Source organism: Cryptomeria japonica, chromosome 9 (assembly GCF_030272615.1).
Source record: "Cryptomeria japonica chromosome 9, Sugi_1.0, whole genome shotgun sequence".
NCBI classification, from domain to species: domain Eukaryota; kingdom Viridiplantae; phylum Streptophyta; class Pinopsida; order Cupressales; family Cupressaceae; genus Cryptomeria; species Cryptomeria japonica.
Genome location: NC_081413.1, coordinates 396785661 through 396800181, shown reverse-complemented (window position 1 = coordinate 396800181; position 14521 = coordinate 396785661). Strand labels below are relative to the sequence as shown.

General features: G+C 35.1%; 1 protein-coding gene across 3 annotated transcripts in view; it reads right to left on the bottom strand.

Moving 5' to 3' along the window:
- The window catches only part of LOC131073052 (ubiquitin carboxyl-terminal hydrolase 27), a 164626-nt gene that overhangs the window by 69714 nt on the left and 80391 nt on the right, over positions 1 to 14521 (bottom strand). For 2 of the 3 annotated variants that reach the window (XM_059211035.1, XM_058009422.2), the window contains exon 1: positions 1257 to 1511. In XM_059211035.1, coding sequence (XP_059067018.1) covers positions 1257 to 1293 — 37 coding nt within the window. In that variant the 5' untranslated portion in view covers positions 1294 to 1511. Of the gene's footprint in view, positions 1 to 1256; positions 1512 to 14521 lie in introns of those variants that run through there. The other variant, XM_058009417.2, reaches the window with a different exon arrangement.

Sequence of the window (14521 nt, the reverse complement as noted above, 5' to 3'; positions counted from 1 at the left end):
CCAGCCACACAAAAGAAGATAATCAGATTTATAAGATAAATAGATAATGCATAGATAGAGAGAATATAAATTAGAATACATCTTGCATATTGAACTGAAAATTGAACATTATTTACACATTTTACTTAAGACTACTTGAACTTATGGGGTGTGTTGATGTAATCATATACCCATCATTTTACTTAAGCCTACTTAAGTGCTTAGGTTATTCTAAGTTAGACTATTAGTTATTTTCCTAATTTAAATGATTAGGCAATTAGAAAAAGTAAGCTGTTGTGCAAGCCATGCAATTAAGAGTTCACCATGTGAAGCAATCAAAAGCAAGGGTGATGTAATATGGCCAATTCATCTTTTTAGACCCCTAGAGGAGCAAGAATACGTGTTCTTGCATCTTTACTAAACTGTAGATATGTTTATTCTTTGAGCATTATCATGGATGAAGGAAGCTGTTATGGAGGAGAGGATCATTCTAAGTCCTCTTTATTCATGGAGAATATTGTACATAGGTACCTCATTAGGTCTTGTAGGGGACACATTTCAAAGGTTATAGCCTCCTTTTTTGTTCCACACTTCCTAAGTTGTACTTAATAGGGGATGTTGGTGTGGTCATATACCCACCATTTTAATCAAGCTTCCTTAAATAGTTAGGTATTCCTTAGAATATTAGCTAATTTTTTTATTTCGATTAATTAGGAAATTATTAAAAGTAGGTTGCTGTGCAAGCCAAGAAATAAGAGTTAGCAATATAATTTAGCCATCTAGTATCAAGCATCATGTAATATGGAGTCTAGACAATGAGATCACTTATAGATAAGCTTAGAATTCTATAATTACTTTTAGAGTTGCATTTTTTGTGATTTCTTGCTTAGATATAATCTTGGACCCTTTCCTATGAAGGTTGAATTATCGTTCTGTCAACATAGCATGGTAGTCTATGTTACATCCTTTCAACATTATTTACAAATTACAACAAATGCATCAAATGTTGAACAAATTTTATTAAGCTTATGAATATCCTTTGTATTGCAATAGCCAAGAAAAATTCTTGTGAAAAAGTTGTACAGCAGCTTCAGCTACATAAAATAACATATTCTTTTAGGATTTGAGAGAATCTCCAATCAATTCTTCTGGTAAGATATTTCTTCATAATGAATTTTTACCTTATAATATGTGAGTACTCTATTACTCATTGCTTCTATCTTTGCTCAATGCTATAGATTCCTACCAATGATTAAAAATAATTAAACAAAAGTTACCTTCCAACAAAATAGAAACTGCAGCTGCAAGAGGCATAAAATCAGCGTTCTCCTCCACCGGTTTCTCACTTATTTGAACACAGCTATCAATGAATGATTGGAAGAAATAAGAACTAGCCAATGCCTGTTTAACATCTGTGACATCTAGTAAATACAGCTCAACATTGATATTACTATGATAGATCAAACAGTTTAAATAAAATGAATGTATCTCCTATTTTCTACATCCATGAACATGACAAAATTATCTGCTGAATTACACCTTTAACAGTAATAATAAACTGAGCATAAAGCTCAAGAGTACCAGAGCAATGATGATATTTCAGTATCTTTGACATGGGAAAAGATGCACAATAATGAAATACATTGGCAATGTTTTTACAACATCAACAATGGCTGTAATAATCCATTGTGGCTTCATCTGTAACAAATCAGAGATGGCACTCAATTAGATATATCAGAGAATGCATCAGAGCAGATAGAAAAAATCATGGTTACCAAGAGACAGGCACTAGTACTGGTACAAGATATGGGGACAGGTACTTGTATGCCATTTTCAAGAAAGGTTGGAGACAGCTCTATCTATCTATCTATCTATCTATATGTATGTATGTACATATACATATGTGTATGTGTATGTGTATGTGTTGACCCCTTTGACATTGATTTTGGCATTGATGTCAAGTCAAGGCATTATGTGTGTTATATGATAGTGAGCGTTATGACATATTACAATCTGACAGAGAACAATCTCTTTGCAGTGATCATTGGAAGGTATTCTCAAGTCTTTCGCCAACGCTATTTGATTCTTTTTCGTATGGTCAATGGATGGTTTTCTAGACAAGTATTGTTATTTGATACCATAGTAGAACTACTTGCCAAAACCAAAAACTCGCCAAGGCCCGAAAAAAAACCTTAGGAAAAACTTGGCAAAAAACTTAGGAACTTAAAAAATTGCTTAAATTTAATTAGAAATGCATTTTTTTTGGCAAAATTCAATGAGAAGAAGCATCCCATGAGTCAATAAATGAGAACACAAAAGAAACAAGCTGAGTCTAGATATATTTAAACACAAAGTGGGTGCAAAATCTCATCCTCATGAGGAATGCTGATGGCTGGAAGCAAAATAGTAAATAGTTTTTGTAGAACTAAGAGTAAATAAATATATATAGTTACATCTTCCTCTTCCCAGCTCTAGTAAAAACTAGGGGAGAGGTAGAACTAGAGGGTCTAGTCCTAGAAGTTTGTTGTGGGTGTGATTGTGCCTCCTCGCTCGATATGACTGGCTTAGGCTATGGTTCGTCCTCCATCTTGGATGTAGCTCTACCTCTAGCTGCACTTGGCACTGGCAATGACTCCTCATCCTCCTCAATGTCATCCACCTACCTCTCCAAACCATTGATGTCATCCTCTGTAAACAATGGAGACTGCTCCTGCAATGTCCAATCACTGTAAGGATCTATATCATCCAAATCAATTGGACCAGCTGGTGCTTCCTCTACCTTCCTTATGTGCAACCGAAGATTATATTGCACAATGACAAGGTCATTGAGGCGTTTTTCAGCTAACTTGCTCCTCTTCTTCGTGTGGATGGCCTCAAACAAGCTCCAATTGTGCTCACAACTAGATGAACTACAAGCCTGACATAAGATTCTGAGGGAAAAAAAGTTGAGATCTTGGGTATTTCCACCCCAACTTTGCCACCAAGCATCTGCAAAATAAAATTAGGTTGAGGGTAGCACCCCTCACAAGGGTCAAAGGGTGAGAAAGAGAGGGGTAGAGAGACAGGTCTAGATCTTGGGGGAGAGGAGAGAGTGAGATAGAGAGTGGTAGAGAGGGGGATAGAGGAAGAGTGATCAGGAGATAGATAGGTCTAAAATTCGGGGCAGATAAAGTGAGAGAGATGAAGAGAGCGAGCAAGAGAATGCTGATAAGAGCATACTGATTATTGATTACTGAAATTTTACTATCTGAAAATTTAAAAGATCTTCTAAAACCTAGAATTTGCATTATAACTCCAGAGATCCGAAACCACTCTCAAACATCCTGCCAATATATACATGAAATATAACTTAAGTATAAAAAATATTCTGATGAAGAGAATGAGACTGACTTGAAAAAAAAAAATCGATGGAAATCAATTTGCAAGTGTTTGGGAGTGTGTGTTTTCCCCTTCTCAGCAAAATACAAGACAAAAAATGATGAAATGAGAGTCATTTTTGCCGATTTTTGCCTTTATTCACTGGCGGGCAATTTTTTTTTCACTAACTCACCAAGTTTTGGCAAAAACACAGCAAGCTTTCAGTGAGTTTTTGCCAAAAACTCGGTGAGTTTTTCTGGCCAGTTAAAGTTGTAAAAACTCACCAGGGAAAAATACTCGCGAGTTTTTAGCTCGCCAAAAACTCAGCGAGTAGTCCAGCTATGTTTGACACTTTATGTATCTTATTCTACATTAGGTGGTAATGTCTCATATGTTTTGTATTTAATGAGAGATTAATACCTTATCATTGTTTTATGATAAGATGTTGATGGCTTGTTAATGCAAAACTATAAGTCATTAGTAGTCTAATGCTTATGAGGTATATAGATGTCAAGTAATGAGAACTTGAGAATAATTGTTTCCACCTCAAGACATTTGGATATTATCATTACAATGGCAAATAACAAGATTTTAATTTATGACCATAGCATATGTGGTATCATTACTATGAAAAGTGATTACATTTTTTTATTTTATGTATGAGTTTGCAATACTTAAAACTAGTATGTGATTATGAGCTTGATACCATGTAACAAGGTGTTGGCATTCTTGATTAAGATCATTGTCTAGGAGACAATGACATTATGAACACAAGGTCATAATCTTGGTCAGCATTTTCATTGAGTGAAAAAAAAGACATTATCATTTTTTTTGTGGCATGAATGTTAGTTAACATCATTGTGGAATATTCAGCAAGGGTCTTATGACATATCAAAAGTCTTTTTACTTCGTTGCCCTAATTTGTAACTTTGAAACAGTTCGTGGGCATTTGAGTTTTTGGTTTCTTTATGAAACCCTAGCTACAATCGAGCTAGGGCACAGCCGCCATCGTGTTCTCAAGCTAACTGTGGACTCTTAGTGGTAACTTGGACTTTGCACTGGATTGTGGAATAGAAGTTGAATGCACTCCGTAAACCTGGTAATCTTGTTTCAATTGTTGAAGTGAAAAACAATTGTTTCTGGTTGTCAATATTGGAAAAGATGAAGTCGTTTCTTTCATGGACAAAATATAGGTTGATTATGCTCTGTTTTGAAACCTTTTTCGTTCCATAGCAGTTGAAAAGGATTAGCTTTTAGTTTCAGTTAAAAAGACAATTATTGGTCTGCAGTTTTGTTTTTTTTAAATATCAGTTTTGGGAGCACCTTAAATAGGGTTTTATTTTTCTGAAAAAGGGTTCTGAAAGCAAAAAAAATACAGAAGATATTGTGGTCTGTTGTTCTGTCAAATACGGGGGTTCTTTTGTTCTAAAAGCAATCTTTCTGCGAAAGTTGTCTAAGTCAAAGTTGCAAAGGGCATTTTCTCTTTCTGTCATTCTAATTGACAATTGCAAGTATCATTTGAAAATTGTTTTTGTGCAACTTGCATCAAGTTTATTGTAAATCTTATATGCAAAAAATTGGAATATTATTAAAAAAAAGTCTCTGTATGAATATGTCTTATATCTGCTAGGCTTCTAACAGTGAAGTCTATGAGGTATAGAATATATTAGTATAGAACTGAGATGTGCTTTAGAGAAACAAAGTCACCCTCTGTAATCATTTTTCAAATTGTAAAGTTGTTGAAGGTCTTGTCAGTGAGACATATTGACCTCTTCGTGCATATCAGTGAGATTTGAAATTATCTTTGCCAATGAGGCTATTGTAATCAAACTTTTTATTATAAGCCAGTAAGGCAATTTTGCGAGTGGTTTTTATTCCCCAAGAGGGTTTTCCACAGGGGAAAATAATGGTGTCAATGTTGTTCAGTGATTTCTCTATTGTGTGTTACAAACATGTCTAGTGTTAATTGCTTTGTTCATGTTTGAACTAGTTCAAATCATATATGACTGTATTTTATATGTATATATATATATAAAGAATGTTAAATACTAAAATGCTTACAATGAAAAATAAAACTAACATTTAAAAGTTTTGAAATATAATAATTATATTGATAATTGATAATCATCATCATGATAGAAAAAAATATTTAAAACCATAATTACATCGAGAATCGAGATGACAAAGAAACTAGGAGGGGAATCCCATTATTTTTAAAAACAACGTATGGGGAACCTTGGAGATGACAATATTTTCAATCAATTGATTAAACTTCAATGCATGTACACCTCTTAAGCCTTATTATTGTTTTGCTTCATATTCTCACCTCTTTGGGATTTAATAAGGAAATTTTCTATCACCAAAAAAAACTTGTATTTTTTATGAAAAAAATAGACAAATACAAGTGTATTTGTTTAGTTCTTTTAACTTTTGTCAACCACATATCAACACTTTAGGAAAATCTAATATAATTTATGTAATATATTTGAGAAACCTCTATTGGAAGCTTCAAAGGATGCTTATAGGAGGCATAAAGGAGATACAAAGAAACTTCATCTAAAGTCTTCTAACATTTGGAGACGTCTCCATATAGGTTATCTGAGATGGGGACAAATTTTCAATCTGGGAGATGAGTGCCAAGGGCCAAGATATGAGTCTCTTGGTAAATATGGGAAAAATTCATCCCCAATAATCACCAAACCCATAAGTACGTAAAACCTAAGTCACAAGGTTTGAGGGCATGTTCAATTTTGACAAGTAAAAATTTTTGAAACAAGTTCATCAAGCAAAATGAATTAGAAAAAAATTGTGGTTAAGTTTGAAGTATTTAGATCTGCACTTTTTATTATTTTTATGCTCCTTTGTGCATGGAGGATCATCTTAGTAAATTGCACAAATAATGAGGTGGAATATGAAGTTGTTATTCAAGGTTTATCACTTGATAAATCCTGACTTAAAATTGGTACTTTAAGGAGCTTCATTATCAATTATAAATGGACTTTGAAAAGCTACAAGCTCAAATTGCAGACTAAATACTATATAGCCTTTTCGAGGAAATTGCAAACTAAATACTAAATAGCCTTTTCGAGGAATCCATTAGTATTAGTAAAAACTTTGATGATATTGTGTTTCCTCATTACCATAGAGAAGTTAAGTAAGGCAGCTGATCTACATAGAAAATTTCAATATTGCTCAAGAATCACTCACAACATTATACATCTCTTTCTAAGACTCTTGGTCAAGTTTGACAAAATTAGTAAATTTGAAACCCCCTTAAACCTACACATTATACATTTTCCCTGTCAACCTTATTCCTTACCATACCACCCTTTCAATTCACAATGTGCCTTGCACATTGTATTGTCCTAAATTAAACTCACCTACAATTTTATCCTCACTTAGGCCTCACTTTGGCATTCTGTCCTCTAAGGCTTGATTGAAGCACTAATTATGCTCACACCCCTCATTCATGTCACATTTTCACCTATTTTCCAGTTTGACCCCCTTGTCTAGAGCCCTCACTTGCAAGACTAAGGCGCATGACCATGGCACCCACACCTTGCACCTAATCAGGACCAAGGCGTATATGCCCTAGGTGTTAAATTTGGTGATTAGATTGGATAGACAAAATAGTAATATGTCTTTGCAAATAATGCTTCACACTTTGAAACTAGATTATTAATAAATACAATCCAGACTTCCAAAGAATGATACAGGTTCAATTAGCCTTAATGTAAGATTGTAAGAACCCAACTTGGCTCTCCTCTGCTGATTGTTTCTTTTGAATGCAGTAGATTTGAATTTGTTTTGGTTTTTGAATGTTTATGGATTTTTTTGTGTTTTTTTGGTAATACTGAGCAATGATACAATACTGAAATAAACTCCTATGCTTAAAATAATACTGAAACAATAATATTACTGCTGGAAATAATTTATGAGACTATCAAGGAAATGTTTGTTCTGTTCTATGGCCAATATGCCTGAAAAAACAAATTCATTACAATGTAAGATAAAAACCTGATTTTTGCTGTCCCAGTAGATGAAAAATCTGCAAAACTGCAAATTTTAATTTTTAAAATTTTTTACTGTTCACGTGGTACCGTAGCAGTCCGTACGGCGGCACTGTGCACGTGGCACTGTAGCAGTCCGTACGGCGGTACTGTAGCAATCCGTACCGTACTTGTTAATCACCAAAATTTCTTCAATAAATCTGCAATAATTTCTCATGAATTTATTCTTCAATTCTGCGCAATTAGATGTAAATAAGACCTCTGAATGAAGTCTTCCTGAAACCAAATATCACTGAATATTTCATCAGCTCAGATGGTGAACATTGAAGCAACTACGTCCTCCAATGGTGGCTGAAAACCCTAGTCTCCAAAGCAAAACCCTTTCAATTCCACAATGTCAAAATAAAAATAGCCCTCCTCCTTTCCAAACTCAACACTATATATCCTTTTTTGCAAATCGTACCCTAATCCTCTTAATTACAATTTTGCTTGTAGTTTCATTTAATTTCACTTTGGGTGTCAAAACGATTTTAATCATTAAATGGGCATTTAATTTTAATATTTCAATAGTCTGGCTCAGATAATTTAATTAAAAACATGGCCCCGTCTAATGATGAGTTGACCCTCAAGTTAAGTGATTATAATATAAAGTCACTTTATAACTTTATTATTAAATCACTTAATAATAAATCCTAAGTTATTCAAACTTGTCTAACTCCATGAATATTTTGAATTTAGCTATGCCGTCTGAAACTGGAGCTCACCAGTTGACCACCCATATGACCGTGATGTCTGCTAAAAATAGCAGGGGTCCATCTCCAACTGCTAAAAATAGCCTGGCCAAGCCAAACTCAAAGCAAAACTCATCATAAACAAACTCTGGCAACCCAGAAGTGTACTCTGCTCTGTCCCCGGAAGATCTCCATGCCAAGGTGACCCTCTATCCAATCCTACTAGCCTACGAGGGTCTTTGATAGGCTAATCACAAGCTAGAGTGATGTCTCTAGCTAGAAGGGGACATCACAAAGATTCCAGTTTGTTGATGAAGAATCCAATGTACAGAAGGTAACACACGAATTGCTGGAGGAGGATACACGATCTACTGTAGATGACAATCAATGGACTGCTGGAGGAATAACATGAACTGCTATGGGTTATATTTTCTTTTATCTGCTTGATGTAAGTATGAAATTCGATCTGCTATGATTGTTAGATGATTCAATTGCCTTGAAAGAGAAGAGGAATCAAATCATATATTCATGGATTGATGAAGCCAATCAACATGTCTCTTTCCAAGATCGGTTCCATATCAACAATCACGTCTCCTCAATAATTACGTCTTCTCATTAACCATTAGTTATATTTGATTAATATGTCCTTTGGTGGCAATATAACTAACATGTCTTTATAACAAAGAGTGGCGGGTTTGCAATTACATATTGCAAGGTCGATAAGTAATTAATATAATTTATTGACTATGAAAAGCCGATAGGCCACTCAAACGTTTAATGGTTAAGTCGTCCCTGAAGAATCTGACCGAAGCTATAAATCAATACTCCCTCTTAGCTAGGGAGGAATCCTTCTTAATATTTACAAGTTACATCACCTTATTGTGATGATTGACCACAATGCTACATCCATATGTGGAAAGGAAAGATATCACCTCTCTGTGATATCAACCATCATGGCTTATCCATAGATATCACCTCACATGATATCCACCATTATGGCTTATATATAGATCTCCTCACGTAATATCCACCATTATGGCTTATCCATAGATATCACCTCACGTGATATCTACCATTATGGCTTATCCATAGATATCAACTCACGAGATATCAACCATTACTGTGAGATCATCACCTCACAATGATGGTAAGATGCACAAGTGTTCATCATTGTGAGATCATCACCTCACAATGATATTCACCATGGCTCATCCAGAGGGTAAACACACAAGTACAAGAAAATCACCATGGACTCTCTCACATGGTGTTGTCATGGCATTACACACATAACATCCACCATGAACCATATCAGAGGGTGGAGATAAGGGCTTACACCTCAAGTCTCTCTCAAGGAGAAATGCATTAACAAGAGTTTACACTTTAAACATCTTTTGAAGAGAAGAATACATTAGTATATATATAAACAAACCAATGAAGCAGAGACTCAATCTCAACTAGGGCTTCATCCTCCACCATACCAAGCTCACCTCGAAAGTACACAAACTTTATTCTGGAGAGAGGCTTGGTGAGAATGTCTGTCGTTTTCTCATTAGTACTAATGTATCTCAACTAAATAGCATTCCTTTCCACCATGTCTCTAACATAGTGATACTTGATCTCCACATGCTTCGTTCTGTCATGAAACACAGGATTGACAAAAAGCTTTACACAACTTTGATTATCACAATGGATAATTGTAGGCTCTAAGGATTGTCAAAACAATCCTGCAAGAAGATTCTGAAGCCACACTGCTTCTCGTGCTCCCACACATGCTACAATATACTCAGCTTCTGTGGAGCTCAGTGCTATTGAAGACTGTTTCCTGCTGCACCAAGACATCATAACAAACCCAAACTGAAACAACAACCAGAGGTGCTCTTTCGATCAGTGACACATCCTGCCCAATCGGAATCAGTATATCCATGCAACTTCAAGTTCATATCAGAAGAATATCTCAGGCCATATCCAACTGTACCGCACAAGTATCTCAGAATATGTTTTGTTGCAACTAGATGTATTTGCTTTGGTTCACACATGAACTGGCTAAGTGCACTCACTGCATAGCAAATATCTAGTCTAGTATTGACTAGATACATCAAGGACCTAATCATCTGCCTGTATAGTGTAGAATCTACCAAATCGAATCAGTTGCAGCCTCTCTTAACTTATGCAAGTTGGTCTCCATAGGTGTTGACATGGATTTACAATCCATTATACCAAATCTCTTTAGAATGTCAAAGGTGTACTTCCCTTGACTCAGAATGATCTCATCAAATTTCTGCCAAACTTCTAACCCAAGGAAGTAGTGCAATAAACCAAAATCGTTCTGTGATGTCCCCTACTTAGTGCAGTAATACAAGTTAAGTTTGCCTATAAATTATTACAAGAGTAAATCCGAATAACAAGAAAAATCACCTTACTAAAGGGCAATTAACATCACACAAAAATAATTAAATAAGAACAATACATTAACTTATACAACAAAATAATTAAATGATTACCATCATGTATAATCAATAAAGACGGAACTCATTCATTCTAGTTAGTAGAGGAAAGTTGTGGAATTTCCCAACCAACCACAGTGGTCCAGAAGCAGTCATAAGCCCACCTTTCCACAAGGCGTGAGTCTTTCCCTTCAGTTTTAACATTAATTTTAACCCAGAGAAAGTAAGGAGATGACAGAGGCGGCCTACGATGCCAAACCCAAGCCCAAGAGCAGTCACTTACCCTCCTGGGTTACTGACATGCCTCAGTAGTTATCTTCTTGGGTGGGCCACTCCCCCCCTACATATCTCCAATCCCTCTAAATTTATTATTAACATTACCGGTAGAAATCATTTTTATTAATTGGTTTACAATCTACATTATTCAGCCAATTACTTGGTTTATATTTAACAATGCAACGAATTACATCTTTCTACACTTTGTTCATGATACAGTTCCAAGAGATACTTTTTAGAGATGCGGAAGCGAGCAAGTATGGACGTAATTACTGACTGATTAATTATGATATACTAAATCTATTACTTAATTGTTAATCGTAAACCATGGACTCACATATTGTTTCCCCTCATACATCTAATTAGACGAAATTCCCTGTTGTGTATTTCAAAACGTAATTTGCAAAATATTGGTTTACTCAAATTACAGTGTTTGTTGTTTACATAATTATTACATCTTACAACTCGCATTACATGTCATAAGATTTGAAGAGTTTGCCGTGTGCAATTTTATTGTATTATATTAGTTAAACTAGATACGATTCACAGCACTTTCGTATCATATGAAGGATGCAGTATATAGTCATCACATAATGTTTAAGTTGGTTCGATGCCATTTATGGGTTTAATCTCGTAACACAGGAATTTTCTATCTGATGCATTTCATCGTGGTAATTATGTTACATATGAATTTAGAATTCGATGCAAATTTGTAAAGTTTTATTCAATTGCAATAAAAGAACAAATTATATATGTGAGAATTTTATATGATTATATTGTCTAATAATCTGATTGTTTTGATGAAGGCTGAAGGAGAGAGATCATTAATATTTTTATATATCTTCTCCAAATGATTCATGTCGGGCTTTATATGTTTTAGAAGACCGGTCAATAGATGTCTTGACCGGTCATGTCTTTTAGACATGACCAATCAAGGCACCTATTGATCGGTGTCTTTCCATATTGCACATCCCGATTTCGGTTATGTTTGGTAACTAACATTTAATACTTAAACACTTGGTTGAAACGGTGTTAGTTATGATGCTTTGTTAATGGCCCGATTATAAATGTTTGTCGGTATGAACTAAACCCGATAACAAATAGCATTACATATGCTATCGGGTTAATACCTCGATAGCATATTAATGCCGATTCATAAATGAATCGACATTAATATGCTATCGGGTTATTAGCCCGATAGCATTTAGATCGACACTTAACTATGTTAAGCAAGTCGTCGATCTAATCCATCTTTATCCAATGCCAATATCATAATCATGATCAATGTTACAATCTAATAAACATATTCAGTTCGGAAAGCATAAATCAGATAATCTAATAGCATAGATGAATAAACCATAACAGAATAAAGGAGATTAACGGGTTAGAGAAGTCTTATCTTGCAGAAGCTACTAATGCATTAACAAAATTAAATGTCTCATACTACAGTTAAAAACCAGTCCTATTTTCTAAGTTTGTGAACATACCTGGTTATCGCCTTGTGCTCTTCCGGAATTATACTGCGGTAGTCTTTCTACCTTTTTTTGTTTTTCTCCTGTGTCCACCACTAAACTGAGAACCCAATCTATATATACTCTCTGGCATCGATCAAGAGTCACGTCTCATTAGGAGAGACGTGACTTTCATTCTGGATCACATCCCTTTCAGATGGGCAATTGCTTGGGTCGTGACCATCTGAAGATGTGCATGCCCAATGCGACCTTTGTCATATTTACTTAATGAATTTATTAGTTACTATTTATTTTGTGACCTTCATCTTAATTGAATAATTATCATGATAATAACTGCCATGATTTAATGTCATTATATATGAATTGAACAATTAACAATTAAATAATCAATATTCGATTTCATACATTATTATTATTTAGTTTTTTGGATATTTCTAACAGAGACATATTCCCATTAATATCAGAAATTAGGATATATACCGTTATATATAAATATGTCTAATACATTCATCCTAGGGACATGACACCTCCATCTCAAATTCAGAAGCTAACTCCTCCTTACATTTGATAATAAGATGATCTTCTCTAGTGATAAGTAAGTCATCAACATAAAGAATCAGAATTAATGCTTCCCCATTAATTACCTTGAAGTACAAGTCTGAATGTGCATCATTCTTGGAGAAACCCAAGCCCATCAGGTAACAATCAATCATTTCATACCAAGCACCTGGAGCCTGCTTAAGGCCATACAATGCCTTCTTCAACTTGCAAACATGAGATTCCTTCCCATGTACCACAAATCCTTCAAGTTGTTCAATATACACTTCTTCCTCGATTATACCATTTAGAAAAGCCATCTTTACATCCATTTGATGAATCTTCCATCCTTTAGATGTTGCAATAGCTATGATGGTTCTTACTGAAGTGTATCGGGCAACTGGAGCAAAGGTTTCCTCATAGTCAATTCCCCTCCTTCTAAGAGAATCCTCTAGCCACGAACCTAGCCTTGTATTTCTCAATACTACCGTCAACAGCATGTTTGATCTTAAAGAGCCATTTAGAAGAAACAATAGATTTACCTTCTAGTCTAGGTACAATGTCCCAAACATCATTCTTTAGAATTAATTGATACTCTTATGTTTTGGCATCCTTCCAAACTTGCTGACTAGTAGCTTCCTCAACACTGGTAGGCTCTGAGTTAATTAATTGACTCATCAAAGCAGCATAGCTAGAGAACTTATGTGGTCTTTTGCTTTCCCTAAATGTTCCTTTTGGGGCTGCAAAACTTTCTGCCACTTGCATCATTTTCCTCACCCAAAGAGGTCGTTTCCGGTTTACAACAATATCTCTAGGCCCATCAGTAGGATCCAAGGGCTCATTTGGATTATCATCTTCTTCAGGTTCATGAGTCTCCCTCTAAAACTGAGGAGCATGGTCTTCTTCCATATATTGAGGAGGCTCTTGATCTTCACAATCCATCTCATGGGTGCCCTTGGATTTTCTAAACGCAACATCCTCTTCAAATGTCACATCCCTACTTAACTCAATCAATTTCTGACTTGGAATATAGATTCTGTAAGCTTTTGATGTTTCACTATAGCCTACAAATATTCCCTTCTTGCCAGAAGGTTCTAGCTTTGTTCTTTTGTCTTTGGGTATATGTGCATACACTAGACAACCAAAGATCCTTAAATGACTTACATCCAGCTTCACTCCTGTGAATGCTTCTTCGGGTGTCTCATTCTCCAAAATGCGGTGAGGGCATCTATTTTGAACATAGACAGTAGTTCTAGAAGCCACATCCCAAAAAGAAGTTTGAAGATTTTGATCATGGATCATGGCTTTGGCTGCTTCCACAATAGTTTTATTCTTCCATTCTGTTGAGGACTATAGGGAACACAAAAATCCCTCTTAATCCCAGCTTCAATGCAAAAATTACGGAAGTTACCGGAGGTAACTCTCCTCCATTATCAGATCTCAAGACTTTGATCCTCTTCCCTGATATGTTCTCTACTAGAGCTTTGAATTCCTTAAATGTCAAAAGTACTTCATCGGATTCTTTAATTTTCAAGAAATAGATCCAAGTCTTTCTTGAGTAGTCATCAATAAAAATAACATAATACAAGAAACTACTCAAGGACGCAACAGACATAGGACCACATAAATCTGAATGAATGAGTTCTAAAATACATTTGGATCTATTTTCACTACTATGGAATGTACCTTTAGTATTCTTACCCAATGTGCAACCT